Source organism: Homarus americanus, unplaced genomic scaffold, assembly GCF_018991925.1.
Source record: "Homarus americanus isolate GMGI-L3 unplaced genomic scaffold, GMGI_Hamer_2.0 scaffold8792, whole genome shotgun sequence".
In the NCBI taxonomy this organism is placed as follows: Eukaryota; Metazoa; Arthropoda; class Malacostraca; order Decapoda; family Nephropidae; genus Homarus; species Homarus americanus.
The window spans coordinates 1-23,867 of NW_024752463.1; the positions used below are offsets into that span (position 1 = coordinate 1).

The 23,867-nt window shown below is 38.2% G+C and overlaps 1 protein-coding gene and 1 long non-coding RNA gene across 2 annotated transcripts; both read left to right on the forward strand.

The window, feature by feature from the left end:
- Window positions 1–78: 78 nt before the first annotated feature.
- On the forward strand, window positions 79–21,182 carry LOC121855100 (mediator of RNA polymerase II transcription subunit 27-like; the record flags this gene model as incomplete). Its single annotated transcript, XM_042349939.1, is given in 7 exon segments — window positions 79–129; window positions 4,392–4,536; window positions 8,999–9,126; window positions 11,640–11,733; window positions 15,789–15,896; window positions 16,448–16,567; window positions 20,772–21,182. Coding segments are annotated over 7 exon segments (765 nt in total). The 3' UTR covers window positions 20,907–21,182.
- A 440-nt stretch (window positions 21,183–21,622) lies between these two features.
- LOC121855101 lies at window positions 21,623–22,831 on the forward strand. The gene is made up of 2 exons (XR_006086714.1): window positions 21,623–21,676; window positions 22,326–22,831. It is a non-coding gene; the product is annotated as an uncharacterized LOC121855101 (long non-coding RNA).
- Window positions 22,832–23,867: the final 1,036 nt, after the last annotated feature.

Below are 23,867 nucleotides of genomic sequence, written 5' to 3' on the forward strand. Positions count from 1 at the left end.
TACATCTGGCTCAGTGAACATGGCGGCACCGGAGGGGACGAGTGTTGAGACTCTTACTGTAACACTGAACACACTGAGTGTACACGAGGAGGCAATGAAGGTCATGGCTGATGTTAAATGCCATTTACGGTGAGCTTTAACTTATGAATATACAGGACTTGTTGCATAATTAGATTTTCTGAAAAAAAAACAGAATAATTAGAGTGTTCTTGTTGGGTAATACTTAACGGATATAAAGTCACGAGGTCCGTTATTGACATTAAGCGAGACGGGGAACTTTTGAAGTATCAGGTTCTGCTATTTTAGGTAATCTCGTGAAAATGTCAACCTTAGAGCCAAAACTGAAAATCCACACAAACTAATGGAGGAGGCAGGGTAATAATTGATGACGGTAATTATTTAGGATTAACCCGCCAGCGAATTTGATTGAAAACAATTTCGAAAACGCCGGATTTTCATTGTTATATTATAGTGGCCACTGTTGTAGTTTGTGGAAATATGTTAAAAAAAAATTATTTTTTAAATAAGCGCTACTTAACATTTGTGGGTATGAAGAACACCTAACCCAACAAACCTACCTAACCTTACCTAACTTCCTTATGGGGGAAGGGGGCTCTACCCCCCGCTATATTAAACAGAAAGAACTTACTATGATATGGTGAAATTTGAGGCATTTTCTAGACGCGAGATGATACAGCCGCATCGGGGCTATGCAGCCTTGGCTGGTTAGGCCTATATATTAACCTTGATGACTAAACTGCGGCCCAAATTTAAAGAAAACGATTTTGAAAAGCTGCAATTTCACTGTGGTAATCATTGATTGTCCCGCGGGCGACTTCACAAAAAAATGATTTTATAAACGCTGCAATTTCACTATTTAATATAGTGGACACTTTTAGTTTGTGAAAAGGTATTAAAAAGTTATTTCTAAATTATACCTAACCTAACCTTAGTGGGTATGAAAAACACCTCACCAACCTAACCAAATAAACCTACCTAACCTTACCTAACCCCGGGACCCCTCGGTATATTAAATAGAAAGAACTTACTATAATATGGTGTAATTTAAGGTTGTTTCTGGATGTGAGAGCAGCCGGCTGCATCGGCGCTTATGCAGCTTGGGCGGCGGATTTATTTGGGTAAATTTGCATAAGCACACCACACTCTGTTAGAAAGTCAAAAATATATTTTTCTAGTGTATTTGTGTGTGTTTAGACCGAATATGACCTTCATTTCCGGCGGAAATTGGCCGGGTTTTTTTATCGATTTTTTTCTTGGGACGTTTTCCGAAAAAAAAAATGGCTAAGCGAATAAAAAATACACCAAAAAACACTAGAAAAAGCAAAAACCTAACCTAACCGACTCTCACCATATGATGGAATCACCTATTTCTTACCTTATTGCTGTCTCTTCTTTGTCTTTGGGATAAGGGACGAGTTAGGACAACGCCACATATGTTGGTTTTGACGATATTTACATTGTCTTGCACTTATGACACTTTACTGAGGTTGGGAGAACACCATGCGATCGAAAAAATGCTCCAGTTTTTTTAGTTTTTTTCCCAAAACTCACAATCAGCTCCATATAATTTAAGTGACACCCATCACACACTTCCATGGTCGGAAATGAATATGAATTTTGAAATATGAGAGACCCAAAATAAAAATCGATTTTGATTGGGTCAAAATTACAGCGAATTAAACCAAAAATCATTTTAATTGGTTGCCAAAAAAACGCTTTTGATTGGCCGCGTAACGTGTACGGGAAAGCATGCGCGTGATGATTTATGAAGGAGACATCAGTGTGGGAGGTGAGGTAGGCGATAATGGCGGAAGAATAATGGAAGAAAATAGAGAACATTTTGGATATGCTGTCTCCATTATTATACATTTGCGCCGGTAATGTAATAGATGAAAATTATCTTATAATTAGACGACTTATTCGAATGATAATAGATTAGTGGTAGGAATATGTGATGTTAAAACGCAATAATACCGTTATTTGTTATTGTGATGGTAGGAAACGGCGAGCCACAGTGTTGGGGAAGTGATGAAGGATTGTGCTGTGGTCTTGGTGAATGTGGCAGAACAGGTAGCGAACGAAGTAGTGCTTGTCGTGGTAATCCCTGTTGCCAGCCCTCAGAACCCAGGGTTTTATACTCTTCCACTGCAGTATCAGGGTCAACAAAGTTTTCGCTGTTGTTAACGGTTTGGTTTGTTATAACCTAAGGACCCCAAGTTCGAGTAGGCTTTCCAGCAATCACTGTAGATAGTGGTGGTCTGGCGTGATAAATTTCTGGCAATGAGAAACTAGGGTGTCGGCGTCACTTTTTCTCAACCGGCACAACGAACATGCAGCCCGATCCACACTCAATGCTGCCAAAAACCTAGATACCCTTCACTAAGCGGTCATGTTGGAACTTCCTCTTACCAAACTTACTTTCGTCAATTTCTACAATTGCATTTGGGCCACCAATAGGTTCCTGGTTTTCCATCCAGTTCATACAGACCTCACTGCAATAATGTTTCCTGTCAACAACGGACTTGGCCCACAAACCCAGTTCTGTTTCACAATATTGCTGTGAAAAATACTTTCTGAAATTTGTACAAGTCCCTGGATGACCAAAACTAAAATAATACCCTTATTAGAATGTTACCTAACCTACCTATCTTCCTAACCTGTGAATTGTCATTTTGATTTTTTGGTTATTATCCAAACAACATCTTTAGGAAAATGAGCGAATTCAATGCAATATAAATTGTAATAAACACTCCCGATGAGATCGTTGTTCATTTCTTGACTTGTCTGAAAAGAATAAGTTGCTAATACAGTCACAAAAACACCTATACAGTATAATCAAAATGTCACATCACATAACATAAGAAACAATTCTACCTAAAATAGAACATTTACCATTATCATTTGCCAAAATATCTGTGGGTCGCAGCTTTTTCTTAAAATACTGTACTGTACAGTGGTCCCTCGGTTAACGAGATTTCGGTTAACGAGTTACCTTCCATAAAATTCTTAACTTCGGTTAACGAGCAATCCCTCGATTAACGAGTTTCTTACGAGCTGACCTCCACATGTTTTAGCTTGCATTTGGCGGTCCAACAGCTGTAGTATTAGTCCGCCAATACAGTAATCGGTTCTAGGGCTTAAATTCCTTACCCTTTTAGTAAATATCAAGAAGTTTATACTATTCAATAATTTTAATGGTTTAATATTAAGTTTTTTAGTAATTTTAACAATTATGAACATAATTGAAGGTAAAGAAACTAGTTTGTGGCACGCCATTCAGCCTGCCAACACAGCATATAGGCGTCAGTCTTTTTGTCTTTTCAGTGGAGGTAACATCTTGCTTGAGACTCTCTTCAGCTAAACGCTTTTTTTTCTGTGTTTACAAGCAAATTATTGGTCATTTTGAAGTTTATTTTACATATTGACAATATGTAATGCAGTGCCGTGTTGATTTAAAGAAAATAATCTTGAATTACACCAAGAGAACTAAAATTTTATGGGTGAAATGGCGCCATGGGGTGACTTCTCTTCCACCCCAATGCCTTCTCTTCTCCGTTCTCCTCCACCCCCATTCTAATCCCCATCATCATCCAGGAGCCTTCTACATACACACCTGAAAGTAAGTGAACCTTTCTACCTTTTTTGTTGAATTTAGGCAATTTTCGGTGAGCTGGAACCAATTACCCAAAAACCCATTGAAACAATGGTTTCGGTTAATGAGTTTTTCGGTTAACAAGCAACCTTCTAGAACGGATTGTGTTCGTTAACCGAGGGACCACTGTAGTACTGTACAGAATGACAAGGAGCCTGTTGGGTTGTAAACATTGCTAGTATGTTTTAGTGACATGCGATTGAAATGTGAGTACATACTGTAGTTCCAAAATAACTAACCTCGCTTTTTTTTAATTTTTCCCAATACAAAGCTTATTATTTGGAGAAAGTCTAGCTCATTGTATGGTAAAGGTGGAGCAGATGATTAGCACCCGAACGCTTTTATATATTTCTTCTATATTTTCCAGATGTTCTTTGGGTGATAAATTATTTGTTAGTAAGTAGGGCCTGAAAGAAGATGGGAATAATGGGGCAGAAAATGCGAACACTTAATATGGCAGTGATTTCATGTCTCTATGTGGTTTTTAGGCAAAGAAAATTTTTTTTACCCTGATTATGGCTAAATACATGTTCGTATTGTAGGATTGGGCGTCTCATCCAATAGTCTTTGGCTGATATTGGAGTTGCCCAAGCCAGATATGGTTGTAATGGAATTTCAGCATCAGTCCTTCATTATTCAGTTAAAATATGAATTTTTTAAGCTATTGAGAATTTCAGTTGGGAAGAAAAGCCTGTTTATATATATTTTTAACTTGCAGAGAACTGGAGACTCAAGTAGCAGGTCTTAATCCACCCTCAAACCCTGTAAATCTGGGTAACACAGGGCTCTTGTCCTTGGACCCCTCACCAGATAAACTACCACTCTACTACCAGCTTCTGGACTGTTATACTTGGATGGAGAAGGTGAGAAATAAGTACTTAACTTAATTTTGTAGCACCTCTTAGCTAAGACCATTTATTTCTTGGAACCCCCTTTGTTGGAGTGGAGAAAATCTGATTGAATGTTTCAAGCATTATAGACCCCTATTGTGACCAAAGAATAATAATTACTGTAAACCCTTGCCATTCGCGATGGATAGGTTCCAAGAAATGGCGCGAATAGGTAAAACCGCAAATAGCCATTTCTGTAATACCTTAGTGCACTAATATACAGGTATACCTATACTGTGTATGAGAAACTTAAGTCACAATAATGTACTTACATTTGTATGTGGAAGTCTGGAGCTTGATGAAGTGGTGTACTGTATATAGGGAGACATCTGGTTAATGAAGCATAGGTGGATCATCAAGATCACTGGTGGAAGAGGGTGAATCAGTGGTGGTTGGTGGAGTGGTGTGCGACCGGGAGGTGGTGCGTGGCTGAGGGGAAGAGGAGGGTGGTGAGGTGGTGCGTGGCTGGGGAGAAGAGGAGGGTGGAGCGGCAGCGGTAGCACTAGCTGGTTCTTTCTTAAAAAAAAAATGTTGATTGGCAGTTGTTTCCTCTTGGCTTTCAGTTCTTGAAACATTTCCCGATAGGAAAACAATACTTGATTGATTCCTCGGACCATCTAAAGGCTGCGTTCCATGGAAGGGTCGTGGTCAACAATGAAATCATTCACCATCTTTACCTGACGAAATAATTCACCAAAATTTCCATACTCCAACCTTCATGTTGTAATTCCATATCTTCTTGGCAATTTTTACCAACTCTTTCAAATCCTCTTCTGTAAGTTCCTCTCCATGCCCATCAATCGGCTCTTCCACATCTTCAGCAGCCATGTCCACAAACCCCTCACCACCCAACTGACATGCAACATTCACAATGTCATTCACATCCTTTACCATGGACGGAAATCCCTGAAAGTTATTCACACACTCAGGCCATAAGATGTGCCAACAAGCATTCACTGTCTCTGGTTTAAGCTCACTGAATGATTCACTGAAGTTGATAATGCAGTCTGTAATGTTGTACTCCTTCCAACACTTGCTAACATCAAGGTCAGGGTCTTCATCCATGGCACTACAGATACGACCAAAAGAGCAGTGTGTATAATATGCCTTGAAGGTGTGTATTACACCCTGATTGAGAGGTTGGATAAGAGCAATGGTGTTAGGGGGTAGGAACACCACCTCTACACCTGGATGGCTAAATTGCAAACTTTCTGGGTGGCCTGGTGCATTTTCTATCAATAATAACACCTTAAATTCCATCTTCTTGGAAGCAAGGTATTTTTCCACTTCAGGGATGAAACATTTATGGAACCAGCCCAGGAAAGCTTGCACAGTTACTCATGCCTTTTCGTTGGACTGCCAAAACACTGGCAAAAGCTTCTTGTTTTTCCCTTTAAAGCCTTAGGGTTTGCTGAGCGGTAAAGCAAGCCAGGCTTGATAATGCAGCCAGCTGCATTGCCACAGAAGATGAGCATCACTCTGTCCTTGGCTTCCTTGAACCCAGAGGCACATCTTTCCTGCTTGTTTATATATGTTCTACAGTACCAGGTAGTTTCTTCTAATATAAACCAGATTCATCAGCATTTAACACTTGCTCTGGTCTATAGCCTTTCTTCAGCTTGGCGGGAAATGCACCTGCGGCTGTGTGGTCAGCTGATGCGGCCTCCCCAGTCAGCTTAACATTATGGAGCGAGAATCTTTTCTTAAAATTCTCGAACCAACTTTTACTGGCACTAAAAGTTGGTTCAGTCACTGCACTAGCCCCTTCACCACCTGTTGACTCATAAAAATGAGCATAAAGACTTTTAGCCTCTTCACAAATCACATTGCCGTCTATCGGAACATTTTTGCTGTGCTAGTCCTCGATCCAAATGTTCAGTGCTTTCTCGGTTTTTACAATGTTCTTGTCACAAACAACCTGCGCCACTTTAGCACTTGCAGGAGCACTCGCTTGAACAGAATCACGAATTGCTTTTTCATTCTTTCTTATGTACCGCACTGTGGATTCGTTCACACCAAACAACCGGCCAACCGCGGCAGCACTCACCCCCTCTTTTAACTTGTCTAATAATTCAATTTTCTTTGCCAGGGGTCATCACTGACTTTTGCCTTTTCTGTTTCACTCCACTAGCAGCACTGGCACTAGGTAGTCTTTTCGGGGCCATTTTCGCAAAGAAACACGAAAGTTTTGAGAGTGTGACACGGGATGCTAGGTCACGGGTACTGGGTGAGGGCAAACAGAGTGGATGAGACGCCGCGGGCACATAGGGTGACTCGTTGCACTGCTAGCCATCATCTGTTTACTGCAAATTGGCAACCCGCAAATAACAAGGAAATCCCTGTGACTGCAAATAACTGTACTGTATATAATTTTAAACTGATGAGGTGATATTGAATTGGTGAGGGTTCATTGTATAGGTAATCCTCTTTTATCCCAAAATCACATACTGGTATCTCTCGTTATACAGATGGGTTAGGTTCCTTAAGGGACCATTATTTGTTAAAAAGTGAATAGCTTTTGTAAACAGGTTGAAAATTCCAAATCTGAAATCCTTGGGGCTGAATGTGTCTCGGATTCTGGATTTTTTCAGATTTTGGGATACCTGTACACTGTATACCTGTATAATGGGGTACAGGTACCTCACCCAGAGGGGCCTGTGCCCAAGTCTAAACACAAAATTCATGGATATCTCATTTACCGAATATGGATACATATAGCCTGCAGGTAGTTTAATGCGATATTTTTAATAATTTTGTGCATGAAACAAAAAGAAAAAGATGCACATTAAACCATCAGAAAGGTAAGGTACCACTACTGTAAGCCTACCTGTAACTGACCCTGAAATTTACCAAAGTGCAGTCTGTGTCTTACCTTCATTCATTAATGCTCTAGGGATGAGGATGCACTCTGAGAAAGAAATACTTTATAAGAACAGAATATTCGTATAAGCAAATGTCCATATAGCAAGGGATACCTGTATTGCAATTTTGTGTTGTCACATATCTGATTTGTATGTACGAAATATCCAAGTGTGTGTGGTTTTTTTTTTTTAATGCTATTGCAAGGAAAATTTTTAATCATGCACTCAAACTACTTCCAACAGAGCACCCTTTCCCAAGCAGCTAACGAGCCGATCTGTGGTGAAAAGGATAAAAGTAACAGTCAACAAGAATCTTTTAAATTTGCAGAGATGCATCAGTTCATGCTCAGCTTTCAGAGGGTGAAGAAACATAATCCACAATCCTCTCATATAATTATTTATTACTACAACTTAAATCTTTTATACATTCTTAACTTTATTAAGTGTGTTTTTTTATGCCCATAATACTAGTGGTAAACTTGGGTGTAAATGGTGGTGGTTGTTGGTTGGTAAGTTGAGAAATGTCCATGAGAGGTAGAATATCCACTGAATAATATACAACTACAAAAAAAAATGAAGAGTAGGAAGTGAATTGGTTCTTGAACATTCGCCACCCCCCTGACCTCATTAATACAACAGTATGCAATTTCACCATAATTCCCATCTTATTTTGGTTCATTTGGTACTAGGATAATAAAACATTATGGTAAAATAATAAATTAAAAAAAATTCCACTTGACTCCAGATGAGCTACAGTATATAGTATGGTATTAAATTCCTGGGTCTTTGTTGACACAGTGCAGTCACAGCCAGCCCGGTGCCTCCCTGTCTTGATGTTCATGTACAGGTATCCTTCATTTTGCATTTATTCACTCCACTTAAATTCGGTTTAGCGCTAAAAAATTTGACACCCATTCTCACTTAACGTTAAGTCAAAATTTGGTTTAGCAATAGTTTGACTCACTGAGAAGGGGAAAACTGGGGAATAGATGGCATGTTGCCATTGTTACATGTAATAAAACTATAAAAGTTGTGGAAAAATCATTACAATAATAAAACTATAAAATATGATAAATGAAGAGTATGGGTATGTGTGTGAAGTGAATGTGTGTGTGGGGACAGTGAACTATAACTTCATTGCCAACTCTCCACTCAGCTGCATTCTTCCTTCCCTGATGGGAAGTCATAACATACACAGCATGGCAGCAGTCACACGTCTCAGAATCAGCAGGGTGACTGCCTGGTTGAACTGTGTCATGTCGGCCAGAGGATGGGTTGACTGTACATAAAATGTGCGTTATTGTATTTTGCAATATGCTTTTATAAGCTTTAATGTTTATCATAGCAATTTTTGTTAACTTTTGATGTATGCCCAGCCAGGAATGCATACCATTGTTTCTAATGGGAATGTGAGTTTTGCATACAGTACAGTATTGCAATTTCACACATCTTAAGAGTTTTCAAGAACAGAAGCCTTGTGATAAATGAGGATTACTTGCAGTACTGTATTTGTATATTTAATTGTTTGTTTATTCTTTCATTCAATTGTTTGATGTATCGTATATACCCAACAGGTACATTGTTACTCCACCATAATGCACTCACTCTTTTCTGGAAACAATCTCAAGAGATCATCGATATCATTACCATATTCTGCTAAGAGGAGACGACCTGCTTCATTAAACCACAATGTACCTCAACAGTAAGTCTTTAATTTTCTCTCTTTGTGAGATTTTTTTTGTCTTTGCAATTTGGTCCTTCAGAAATTACTTAAAAGGTTAATGACAGTAATGCAAGAGCTGTTATACACTGGTCCCTTACTTATCATAGGGATACATCCCTGAAAATTGGCATGCAAAGCATAATTGTGCAAAACCAGGCCAATTTTACTGATATTGTAAGTATTGGTGAGGTTTTGCATAGAGGTAGGCTGAGATGGTTCTAGTATGTGGAGTGAATGATGGAGACCAGTTGGTTCAAGAAATGGTTGGGTTTGAATGTGGATGGATGAAGAGCTAGGAATAAGCTTTGGTCCGAGACTGAGGGTTAATTTTCCAGTCACTGAAGGCAGTACAGTAGTCCCTCACCAACTGTAGGGGTTAGGTTCCTGAAAAACCCCATGGCTGCGGATAACACTCGTCAAGGCCTAAGTTGCCTGTTCCTTCACTAAACAAGACCTGTGTTGTACATTTAATTAAATTTGAGTACTGTACTTATAAAATCATTTAATCTAAATTAAATACTGTAGTAATATAAATTTTACAATACATCTCCTTGGAGATGGCACATTGCTATAAAATAAGAAAAATGAAGAGCATGGGTGTGTATGTGTATGAAGTGAACATGTGTGTGTGGACTTGGCAGATTGTCAAGTTAGACTGTCCCTGTAGCTACCACCCCCTACCAGCCTAAGCTGTGTTATTGTTATTTTTCAACTCGTATTTTCATGTAGACATACGTAATTTTATTCATTTTTTAACACTGTTACAGGAACACTCAATCATTCATACAGACTGTGTAAAAAAAAAAAGTGGTTATCATAAGGTTATAAACATAAAGAAAATAAACATTTCTTATGTCCACAGGAGTTAAGTGTTGAATCATGGGATGGGTGTAGTGTTATAGGGATCTCTGCCTCTCCATACCAGGCTAAGCTGTGAGCCGCATTATTGTTCTTTTTCAACTTGTAGTTTATTAAAAAAAAATTGTTTATTTTTTATTTTTTTACTGTTACATGTACACAATCGTTCATTCAGAATGTGAAAAAAATTAATGAAGGAAATGATTATTACTGTATAAGGTCAAAAACATAAAGAGGTAAACCATTTCTTACATCCGTAGGAGTTAGCTGACTATCGTGGGAGGAAGAGGGGGAAGCGCTCTCTTGTGCCCTTAGAGAAATGGTTGCCAAATGACAATGCAGTATTTTTCATTTATTAGTCCAGGTATTTTTTCATTCCTCACATTTATGGAAGATTACATTAGATCGCAGAGGGATAAAGATGCCACACTAATCCACGGATACTCGACATTCAATGCCGTGGTTGGTGAAATGGTATACCGGTACAGAGTAAAAACCGAGGATACCCGGCATCGACGGATGAGAAATCTGAGGTTGGCGAGGGTCTAATGTACAGTATATAGTACCTCGAATTCTTGGTCATTTTCTTCTGAGCTGGCCAAGGGTCTTGCTTCAGGTCTTTGTGATGACAGCTTTGAGGGTACCATTCATCATTTGGACTAAATTTGTTGGTTATAGGATTGATTTTAATTTATTTTATTTTATTTTTTTAACCCTTTCACAAATCGGGGTTTGCTTGTACAGTACTGTACTTGGAAAACTTATTTTTTTTATTTATTTTAGCTCTTTTTGCCATTTTCATACATTAAGGAGAAAATATAAATCAGTAACCAGTATTTTAAGAAATTTTTATCACAATTTATCACCTGTATTGCTCAGATTGGCTGTTCTTATTGGATTTCTGCATTTTTTATGGTGATTTGTCTTTCGAGTGAAGGGCTTTACTGAACAAGTAATGCATTATACACTACAGTGATGTGTGGAACTCTGGGCAGTACAGTAACAATGACGGATCATCTTTGATTTGAGAGGAATATTTCCTTGTCAACTGACTGCTTTGGAATCTTCCCAGTAGATTATGAAACAGGATTGAAGCTTGAAATTACATTTTCTGGCTGTGAAGGAGTAAAGTGATCTGGAATTCCTCTCTCTGTACCCTGGTTGTTTCTCCCATTGGCAGGAAAAATTCAAGTTTTATTGTATGATTCCTAAGTCTGTGTTAATTAGGGTACAATTCAAGCAAAGGAATTTAAGATTTATAATAGTGTTCTTGTTGACCTCCAGCTTTGAAAGCAACTACCAGGATGGAGCAGGAGTTCACTTCAGAACCCTTGTCTGAATGATCAAGTGACTGCGAAGAGCATTTTCACTGATCTGATTTGTTCTATATCCCCACTTGAGAATGCAAATGGCTCTTTGGTTAAGGCAGTCTGTACTAGGGGTTGTTTTGGACTCTTTCCCTTGTCCATAAAATAGGGTTTCCTGTGAGATACTTTTTTCTAATCTAATTAGTATGAAGCAATTTAAGCTGGCACTTGTTGTGTGGTATTTAATTGCCTACAAGTGTGAGAATAAAGATCACTGATTATATTTCATATAAAGCAAACACTTAATTTTATGCTTTGATATTGCAGGCAAGTTGACATGCTGATTCAAGGAGTTAATCAGATGTTTCAAGACATGACTCTAAACATATCCCGACCCTTTGGTAACAATGCTGTAGTCCAGGTATGTTAATCCTTTCCATTCATGTAATTACTTATGTATAATTTAGGAGGCCAAAGTATTGTATTATCACATGTATCATAGTCTTTGCAGGAATCATCTATTGTAATTACCATGTATTTTTTACTGGATCATTTTCTGCCTTGTGGGTCTTGTGCAAGTGATATACCTAAAACATCATCTTGCTGTAGGATACTACTGTACAGATGGCGTTACGTTCCTGAAAACCCCATCGCAGTTCAAAATATCGTAAATCAAGATTATTAAAACATGGGGTTCAATGGGATATGTTACCAGCCAGTCCGACACCCACACGTATCACCGAAAATAAAATTCCTACAATAATGATATTCATAAAACACAATTAAACAACACTTGTCCCCATCGAGGCTAAGGGGACTCTTGAATGGTGGAGTGGACACATCACTCTGACTCCCATACAACTTTACAGTGTCAAGCTTTACCTCCAGAGGCATGGTTTTCCTGGATGTCTTGGCCGTCTCAGACATTTTCAAAGTTACACTGCTCACTTCAGTCACAAAAACAGCGAACGATGATAACTTAGTACAATGATAGTGGCTGACACTGCTTGCATTATGTTCAGAACAACAGAGGCAAAGCACTTTACTTTCACAAAAAATAGCAAAAAATCACTTCACAGTCACCAAAACAGAGTACAATGTAAATGTTTATGATGTCCTCTCACTGTAAGTAAAAAAAAAAATACCGATGGCAAGTAACAATACCAATACTGACCGATAATCATTGAGCTACACGATAACCCATACGAAATTTGTAAATTATGACCACTAATTTTGGGATACAGCCCTTTAATTTGATCTTACGGAAATGGGATAAATGTTCAACATTTTCACCGCAAAAATTGCAATATAGAACAACAACAAAATTCACAGGCATAATCTGTATGGTGTGGGTTTCTTGGTGTTTGCTACCACCAAGTGTGAGTACATAGCCCACCCATGCCACTGAACTTGGTTTGTTTATATCTCCCAGCATGTACGCTTGATCTCATGACCCCATCCTCGGATTTAAGACTGTCCAGTTTATTACCTTTATTCAAGAGGAGTGGAAAGAGGCCATTAAGTGCAAGTGAAAGCAGTAGCGCTAAAAGAGCCCATAAAGGAATCATGTTGGAGATAAAACTTGAAGTTTTATGGAGGCTATGCAGGAAAAAACTTACCCAGATTGCAAAAGCATTAGAGCTTGTTACGTCTCCCACTAATAACTTTTGCACCATCGCACCTCACACAGCACTCATCGTTTGTGGTGAGTTACATTCAAATGTTTTGTATATTTATTATTTTAAAAAAATACTCCATGTACAGTGTGTTTAAAAACGTTTCTTTTCATATATAAGAGTGCTTTTATTACTTCTTTTTGCCCAAAAGTTTCTTTGGGAACACATCTCCAATTATATAATGGAAGTCAATGGGAAAGCGGAGTTCACTTTACGGTCAACTTTTCAAGGGTGCATCCCTTCTGTAAGTCGGGGGATTACTGTATCATAATATTTTGAAATTCTGTATGTCGGGGGATTACTGTATCATAATATTTTGAAATTTTACCTAATATTGTAATGGTCATGATAAGAGCTAACCGAAAAACCTTAAGGATTCATATTACGCTCAAACGTCCACAAAACCTTCTGAGTCCCCCAGTGGAAACGTCCCCCGTTTTCTCTGTTTCCCCCGTCTTTGTCTATGGGAGCTTGGAATATAATCCGCGGATTTAGTAGCAGACGCTGTATGCTGGGACCTGTTGCCATCCAACCCTTTGTAATCAATTTAATTTTGCTTTTGATAGCTGAGTCAGAGTAGAGTATTGCGCAGTTAGCTCAAGGGATAGATGGTATGTAGCTACCGACCGCATGGACCAGCAAGTTGAAGACATGGTCCAAGTAGAACTCGGTACCGATGAGGAAGATTGGGATAAACTTAAAGCAACCTTGCGGAAATTGTTTGTGAAACCAATCCCGCTGGAAGTTGCCCTAGTATTTATGGTGCTAAATGACTATAATAGTTGTGTTCTTGAGTATGTCCACCCAGTAGGGTTGGAAGTGTTATTGAATATGTCCACCCAGTAATGGTGTGAGTATGTTGAGCCTGAGGGCCTAGTACTAGATTTCGTCTGTTAGTACAAACCCATTCTTTCTTCTAATTTCATATTCATGTTTAAATAAACTTTGTATTTGTATAATTGTGTCGATTATTTACCTACAGTATTTACCGTTATTTCTTCCCTATTGCTTGTTACTATCATTACACCTACCCACGAGCCTCCTATCGTCACGCTACCAATGGTGATAAGTATAAGAGTAAAAGGAATTGTTACTGGCACACAGAGGCCCTCATAAATGGTGGCAGTTCAAGCCCTCATAATATAATATGACATTTTTAATACAGGTTGTACCTCTCTAGTCCGGCAACCTCGGGACCTGACCGGTGCCGGACCATGGAAATTCACCCTTTTCCTGGATAGATAGTGACTTGTGCTTATGCCTGGAAGCACTAGCACCACTTTCTCTGCGTCATGGTCTCTTTGAAGACATATTGAAGGGTTAAATGTCGTATAGTAGCTTCTCAAATTTCGCGAGTTTTTTAATTCTTACCGTATTTTATTGGAACACACAAAAAATAAATAAATAAAAATTTTGACGGCGGAAACTTGAATTTCGACGGGTTTGAATGGCCCGCCAACGTGCAGACGACGTGCATAATCGTGTAAACAGCGTCATTTCTCTTATGTACAAAGATTCATTATTGTTTATTACTGAATGTCTTTTTTATTGAATTAATGTTTGTGTGCAAAATGAGCAATACAATTCATTAATAATACGTAGAAAATTAAAACACATGAGGAAATGACACAGCATTGTTTTCGTTGATTACAAAACCAGTGACTGACTGGTTCTACATATAAAACTGAAGAAATTAAGACCTTGGTTGTAGCTGTAGTAAAATTAATATGGTTGTTTAAAGTAATGTTATTTAATGTTAATAAATGGAACAATAGAAGTAGCTAACGATAATGGTAAAGAAAAAGAGAGATCGCATATGTAAGTGCGCATGCGCACACGTGAAAACATATCGTCATTACTTTACATAAGAATATGAAAGCAACACTTATTTACTGTTCATATATATTTTAATTAATGTTTCTGAATTTGTTTTTATTGAATTAATGTACGTGTGTGCAAAATTAACAATACAATTTATTAATAATACGTGGAATATTAGAGGAGACGAGACCGCTGCCGGCATTGTTTATGTTAAAGCTTACGAAACCAGTGACTGATTGGTTCTACATATAAAACTGAAGAAAATAAGACCCTGAGTTTAGCTGTAGTAAAATTAATGTAAAAAATGAATATGGTTGCTTGAAGTACCTGTAATGTTATTTAATGTTAATAAATGGAACAATATAAGTAGCTAACCATTAATGGTAAAAAAAAAGTGAGTGCTCGTATGTAAGTGCGCACATGTGAAAATATATCGTCATTACTCTACATAAGAATATGAAAGCAACACTTATTTACTGCTCATATATATTGAAGGGTTAAATGTTGTACTCTGTATAGACAAGCAGAGAGAGAGAGAGAGCAGCCGAACTGCTGGATGTAAACAAACCTTAATTTCCCGCGGCTTTTTTTTTTTAAGGGGATTAGCCCACCTGGGCATAGATCACTGACCCACATTGGGGCCTGAAGGGCAAAAATTTAATACTCCTGTAATAATAATAATAATTCAGATAAGGGAAAAAAAAAAAGAAAAAAAAAAAGCTGCCTATCTACCTATTGGACAAACTAAAATCGTTCCGGACCATAGAATGCCGGATTAGAGAGGTACAACCTGTATATATTTTGCAACAGAAAAAGATTGCGAATTATGGGTTTTTTACTGTACGGTGGGCCACCTTGACCAGACAGCCCATTTGGGGCAGTGTAGAAACAACTATTTTATTCTAATGAAATTATTTATAGCATCATATTTCAGTACCTGTACCTGCCATTACATGATGAAATCAAATTTTTATTGCAGGTGACTCTGGGTCGTGTGCTGAGGGCTGTGGTAACTTTCAAAGGAATATTGATTGAATGGGTTGTTGTGAGAGCATATAATGAACCATTACTTGATGAGGATGGAAAGGTGGGTTTGTCAAAATAAGTTGTTTTAAGTTTTTCTGACTTTTGAGATTTCATAGGAAAACTTAACTCATAAGACAGAATTACTCAAATAGTGAATTTATTATAGGTATTATTGGTATTACAGTATTGTATACAGTTTAAGTGATGTAAATTGTGCTGTTTTCTGTCCTGCCATCTGTGGCTGCATTTCTCTCACAACCTATCTTTGTATACAGTATACATACTGTGTTACGCCAAGTGTATACCTTGTATAAAAGTGCGATAAATCAGAACAGTTCATCCGAATATGCCACTAGTTGATGCTGAGTTAACCATCTTATCAATAAATTATATCTAAAAAAAAAAAAGCTGAAAATATTTTTTGTAAACCCCCAGTAATCAAAGGATGAATTGTACTGCACCTAGTTTATGAGAGGTTCATTAGAGGTAATGTATACAGTACTGTATATACAATACAGAAGTTTGTTGGAGTATCAGGATGTAATGCAGATGCAAAACATTTCACTCAAAATACTTGAAACTTTTATTATGACCAGATTTTGTTTTCCCCAGGTTGACTTGTACACACCATCCCAATACAAAGTGTTTCAGAAAGTGACCGACAATGCAAATGCTGCGATGTTGAACTTCTGTTCACCAGGATTTTCTGACTTGTCTATCCGCTCCTTCTTTGTAAGTACAGTACAGTACTTATTTGTGTAATGAATGGAAGCTCAGTGATTCTTGTTTTTAAAGTTTTTCATCAGTTCAGAGTGAGCTGACTCAGCATTACCATTACCACCTCCAACTCTGTTCAACGCAAAGGACTTCCACGTCCCAGTTGTCCTCCATCTCTCTCATCATGCTTTAAATCCATGTGGGTCTCGCTGTTCCTCTTCTTTTGGCTCCTACAGGTGTCCACCTCATAGCTTCCCTTATTATTTTCTCTAGTTGAACACGAAGAATGTGCCCCATCTACAGGTACAGTGGTCTCTCATCATCCACTCTTAAACGTATACCTGTAGTACATTTGCAATTTCCCGTATGGTTTCCTTTCTGACAAGATCCTGCCATCTTATTCACAGTATTCTCCCGAGTGTTTTACTTTTAAAATTCCAAAACTGACTATATAGTTTCATTGTTGTACTGTGTTTCTCTTCCATAAACCAAAACAGACCTCACCAATGATATGAACATTTTCATTTTGGTGTGGTTTGTCAATATTTGTGAGTTATAAGTACAGTCTCTCCTTGACTTACGGCATATTCAACTTATGACAACCCGGACATACGACGTCCCTGTCTCCTTCTCTGCTTCATCCAATTAATGTAGTCTCCATGCTTAATTAAAAAATTATTGAGGCCCCGTGTGCTTTCACCTGACTACATTAAAGGTAAGTGCCCAGTAACACTTTATTCATTTTTCATTATTGATTACTTTTACTGTACTGTATTTCATTTTAGAATTTCTGTATTATTTTCCCCTTTTCGACTTACGACCTGGTCGTCTGGACGGAACCCGTCGTAAGTCGAGGAGAGACTGTACAGTATTAGCCAACATACACATAACTTGGTTTGCTGTCTTCAGTCTCAAGCGATCAATTATTATTGAAAATAGGACCCAGGTACAGGAATATCCTGGTTGTTGCAAAGGATGCATTTCTAAAAGTCATTATGAATATTGAGACAATTTTCCCCATAAGAATCGGTGTAATAGAGGGGGGATGCGTTCCCAGCCGGCAGCTTTCACAACATATTTTTTTATATACAGTACTGTACATTCCTCATTATCTGTGGCAATTAGGGACCAGGGTTGCGTGTATATTGTAGTACCAGTAAATATGAGGAATAAATAAAAATTATACTGATAAATAAAATTTTTTAAATATACCTCCTTATCAGTCGGTAATACACTACACACAGGACACGGGAAACTGAAGCGCCTTAGATCCCCAAAGCTACTCCCTCCTCCTCCTCCTCCTCGCGTGATTTGCGCGCTAATTCCCGTGGACGTAAGGAATGTTTATTCCCTTATGTTTTTAACCTTATGATAATCATTTCTTTTATTTTTTTCCGCATTGTGTGTATGTAACAGAGTAAAAGAAAAAAATGTATATCTACCTGAAATTATGTTGAAAAATAAAAAAATATACAGCTCACAACTTGGTCTGGTAGGGGGAGGCTGAGATCCCCAATACCACACCCCCTTTTTCTTCTCATGATTTGCACACTAACCTCCCGTGGACGTAAGATATTTTTATTCTCTATGTTTTTGACCTTATGATGATCATTTATTTATTTATTTAATTATTTTTTCATGTTCTGTATGAAGAATTGTGTATGCATGTAAGAGTAAAATAAATGAATAAAATTTAATATTTGAGTTTAATTTTTTATTTTTTTTTTTGAGAATCGGTTATTTTGCAAAATGACCGGCATACATATTGGTACTTTGTAAAATAACTTACAAACAGATAACCTAAACTAACCAAACCTTATGGTGGAATAAGGTTAGGTTAGGTTTGGATGGCTATTGTACCTTGATGCACAATTAAATGGTCCTGTTGTTTTTGTTTTCTTTTAACTTTGGACTGTGCGCTGTCCTAACCATAAGGTTAGGTTAGTTTAGGTAGTCTGTTTGTAAGTTATTTTACAAAATTACCAATATGCATGCTGGCCATTTTGCTAAGTAACTGATTCTGCAAAAAACTTAACAGAAATATCAATAATAGGTTTTTTAACACTTAATTTAGTAGAAGAGATGGCTGGGCACATGGGGATGGGGGGTTGGTTCCGAGGCAGAGGGCAGATTATTGGCCCTCACCTGTATCACTATCCACCACAGAGGCTTGCAGGGCCTCTTTGTCAAACCCCTCAAAGTCCATATCCTCACTATCACTGACTTGGGCCGGCTGTGGTGGGTGGCGGGTGAAGAACTCAGTAATGTTTTGTTGACTGGGCAACCTTGTGCGTACCCTGCCCGCGCCGCTTCCCGCGTAAATGATGGAATGACCCGTGTAAATAAAAATTGTCGGTCTGGCAAGGTGCCGCGTAAATGACCAAACGCGTAAACCAAATCCACTTAAATCGAGACTATACTGTATACCCAAAATTACGAATTGAAAAATATCTACTGTAATTGAGAGGTGATATTGTGTCCTATGTACAGTTTTGTATACGGTATAATGTACTGTATTGTAAATGTGTATACTGTACTGTACACAAAACTGGGCAAACCTTACAAGAGGTGTCTGACACTACAACATTAAAGTGTGTCACATTAGCCTGATGGCCAATATGGGGAAGTGCAAACAGTTTGGCTGGCACTGCACTTTGACTACTAAGTCTTTGGTACATTAGCAGACTGGTTGACTGGCACTGCACTTGATCGCATTCACTTTTCTGAACTTTAGGGATTGGTACCAACTACATTTGGGTGGATTGGGGTTGTCCTGGATGCAAATCTTCAATATGAGCAGGCAGGATTTAGGAGAGCAAAGGGCTGCAGTGATCAAATCTTTGTACTTAATCATGATACAGCAGAATGTGGAATACAGGTTGGACCCCGCTAATCTGGGACCCGATAGTCCGGCAGCTTCAATGGTTCGGGATGGTATCATAGCTCACTTCTAGTGGCTGTTGCCACTATTTTATCTTTAAATACTTATAATTTACCCCTAAATATGCCTCTTAAGAGACCAGCAAGCAGTGGAAGTTTTTGAAATGCAATAAAACGTAAGCATGTGACATTAACTATTTTAGAAAAGATTTCTATACTGAAGAAATTCGACAGTAATAGTACATTTAATGCATTATTTTGCCTTTTTTAACCTCGGCTTCGGTGGTTTGGAATTTTTGCAAATCTGGAACCAGTCTGGTCCCAAGCTTCCCGGATTAGCGAGGTCCAACCTGTACTGTATAGAAAACCAATCCCTGTTATTGTTTTCATCAATTTTGAGAAGACTCTAAACAGCATGCATCAATCAGCACTCTGGAGAACTCTATGAAATAATGGATTACCAGAGAAATGCAGTATGGCATATTAATAGGTGTAGTAGATGATGTATTAATGTTGATGGTCAACTCTCACCTGAATCTTGTGTGGAGAGTGGTATGCTGCAGGGAAATGTTTTGTCCCTTCTTCTGTTTGCTGTGCTCTTCAGTTTTGTTGTGAGATGAATGGTGATAAAAGAAAGGGGGAACAGATGGGTAGAAAACAAGTACTGTACCTCGCAGATTTGTACCACTGTACTGTATGGAGACAATGTGGTACAGTATTGTGAATGGGAGTTCACAAAACATATAGGTGATAGTGAACAGGCTATAGGAGAAGGGAAAAGGATTGGTCTGACTGTCTTGTACTGTACAGTAAATGACAAAACCATCTTCCCAGTTTGGGATGAAAGTATCAAGGATTACTCGAGCCTTCTGACACGCTCTATCCCTCTGGGAACTTTTGAACAGTTAGTGGGCCTGGAAAGGACTAATCCTGAGTTTCCAGATTATCCCTGTTGTCCATTTATCATGACTGAACTATATCATTTAAAAGCATACCCCACTTATTTGCAAAGCAATTTAGAAATAAATAATATCTGGAGATGGCATGTTGCTTTAAAATAAGAAAAATTAAATGCATGGGTGTGTATGTGTATGAAGTGAACAAATGTGTGGACTTGGCATGTTACCAAGTTAGACAGTCCTCTTACCAGGCCAAGCTGTGTTACTGTACTCCCAAATAATTGGGTACAATTGTATTATAGAATGTACAAAAAAAAATTCTCATACTGTATATTGAAGATTACCTTTTGTAATAAGTGCATTAAAATCAGTTCAGAAAGACTGAAGCGATTACCATATGTAAAAATTTATTCAATGATTGAATTTTTTCTCCTTGACAGACCTGGCTGCATAGTTTTGTTTCTCTCTTCACTGATGTGTGCAAGAGGTGTAGTAATCATCTTCATAACCACATGCCCCCAACATGGAGAGAATTTCGGACATTAGACCCCGTTCATGAAGAATGTAAAGCATGAGCAGAGCATTAATTTTTTTTTGTTAAACATTTGTCGTGAGATAGTGTGGAGGCAAGTGTATAATGATATGCTAAGAATATAAGAATGTAATATTCATTTTAATATCAAGTTTCTTTTGTATCATACTTGAATCATTCGCAAAATGGAGTTTTGTAACTATAGACTTTAGACAGTTTATGTAGATTTAATAGATTTGCATTCGTATGAATTTTATCACATTTCTGTTTAGATTGTAATACAAATATTATTCAAAGAAAAAATAAAGTTACCAATACCTATTAGCTTTTATTTGAAATTAGGGGAGAAGTTAAAACTAAGAAATACAGTAAATGTGTTTCATATACAGTAAGTCCACGTTTAACGTTGCAATTGACAATGTTGTTTCGTTATAACGTCGATACTCTTTAGATACCCCTGATTCGGAAAACGTCCCGCCAATTCAGTATAACGCCATGGACTACTTTGTATGGCGCATCACCCAGTCAGCGGGAGGAGGAACCACCCTCCGGCTCTCAGTGACTCGCCACCCTCCTCCTCTCCCACCCTCTTCCTCTCCACTCCCCACCACACACTTGCTTCATATACGCCAATCAGTGAGTACAATACAAAATGAAATAGTTTATTTACCTTTTTGGATGTATAATATAAACTATTTTCTATAAAAATTTCATTGACTTCATATATGCTTAATGTATTTTATGGGGTAAAGTGGTCCTCTCCCCCACCTAGTCAATCTCCGCAACCAGGACCTTCTTCCTCATCAGAATAAAGTGAGTATCCTAATTGGGATATGTAAATTAACATTTTACCTTCCGGTAAATGTTCCTAATATTGGAAAATATTCCAAATAGTTTATAATCATATTCTGGACCTAAGCTAGCGGAGCCTTATACACAAAGTCACCTCCCTCTCCACCTCCTGCTCGTGTATTCAAAGCTAGGCGTCGCATTCTGGATTGAACAAAATGCTGTTTTTTTTCTAAAAAAGTTTTTGTGATATAGTCCAGAATGTGACGTCGACAACCCACCCAACTCCACCCCTCGAGAGTTGACTTTTGTTTACTGCTCGCTCTAAGGCAAGAGATGACGGTGGCAGTGCATGTGATGGAGGGGGTTTTGAGAATTGCAATTAAATGCCAGGTAGCGACGTGTCCTAATATTACGTATTTAAGTAATTATTAGATGTTTTAATTGCCTGTATGTTGGCCTGGCGAGTTAATGCTAGGCATTTACTTACCTAGGTATAAAGCTAGACGTCGCATTATGGATTGAACAAAAATACTATTTTCTATAAAAATTTCATTGAATTTATATATGCGTAATGTATTTTGTGGGGTAAAGGGAGGCTGGGGAACATAACTCCCATATTTTATCTATTTCTTCTGGGGAAAATTGATTCCGTTAACGTCATGGTTTTCAGGAACGGAACCACCACTTTAAGCGAGGACTTACAGTACTGTACTGTGCATATATATTCAGCCTTCAACTCCTTCACTACATGGATGCCACTTAGAATATGTTATTTGGCTAGCACCAGATGATTTTATTCAGCACAGAGAGGAACCTTCACACAAGGGGTTGGTACATAGACTATCTCCACTAATCTCTTCATTATGGGAAGGCCACTTAAGATATTTAATTTTGCCAGAGCCAGACAATTTTATTCAGCTTAAGGGGTTAATTTTTTTGGTTTAACAGAATCTTATGAAATTACCAGCTAGTGTACCTTATGAATAAAGAAAATAGTGCACAATAATACAGATATAAAAGACAAATTAAGAGAGTAAGGGTATACTGTATGGTGTGAGATGGATGTATCTGAGAGCAGCTGGCAGTTTGTCAATGTATCATGACACTGTATACCTCACTGTGGACATGTATATCACACAAATGTTCCATCACCAATAAATGAAAGTTTAAACAACATTATTCAATTTTTATACTGTACAGTGGAAGGTTTGCTGTTACTGGTATATTACACTGACATTTGTGCACAAAAACTCTTGTAACTTGGTTGAGCAGGGGACATTCCAAAACCAACTTCAAGTACTTTGGTTGGATAAAGGTGAGACAGCATCCAGCATAGATTTGTTTTGAATCATTGGTATTGTAGACACCTATACTTTGTTTTGGAAACCTTTCCAGTGGTAGTGTATTCAAAATCAAATTTTGCACTGGTACTGACTATGCTCAATGAATATGGGGGCATGAAGATCTGTCAACACACAATTATGGAGGTTTCAAAACTCTGCTGGTGAATATTCCTTTGAAATAAATATATAATACTGTACTTCAATGAATATACAATTTAGTGATCTTTCAAGTGAATTACAACATGGTGAATACCAATACATTTTAGATAAATAGACATAACTAATGTATTCTATTTAGTAGGTACAGTACTGTAGTAGGCAGCTATCAAACAGGGAGGCACTACTGCCTGGGAAGATATTGGAAGCATAATGTGTTGTCTCATGGTAGACCCTGCTGCCATATGGCATCAAAAAAATTGTGACCAAGTCCCAGGTTACTGATCTGCCTTTCTTCCTCATTTACATACAATTGCAGGGTCTCAATTGTGTGTCTTAGTTTGACAATACAACATAAATACTGCATATCGTTTCTTGCTCCACCACACCAGCGTCCTCCAGGTACTCTTGCTACCCCAACAGCTCCCAAGGCATCTGTTCAACCCCCACCCGCCCTCTCACCAGACGTCACGTTTCAGCTTTTTCGTGAGTGGAGGCGGCGTTGGACAGATTACTCCACGATGGTGGACCTTGACAGCATGCCTCCAAAGAAACAGCTCATCCAACTGCGGATGTGTTTGTCGCTGGAGACCCAGAGAGTTTTGGAGCACACGCTGCAAGTGCCTCCCGACTCTACCTCTTCAGTGACGGATGTGCTCGACCTTTTACAGGAGCATGTTAAGGGTCGGAACAATGAGGCTTTGCGTCGCCGT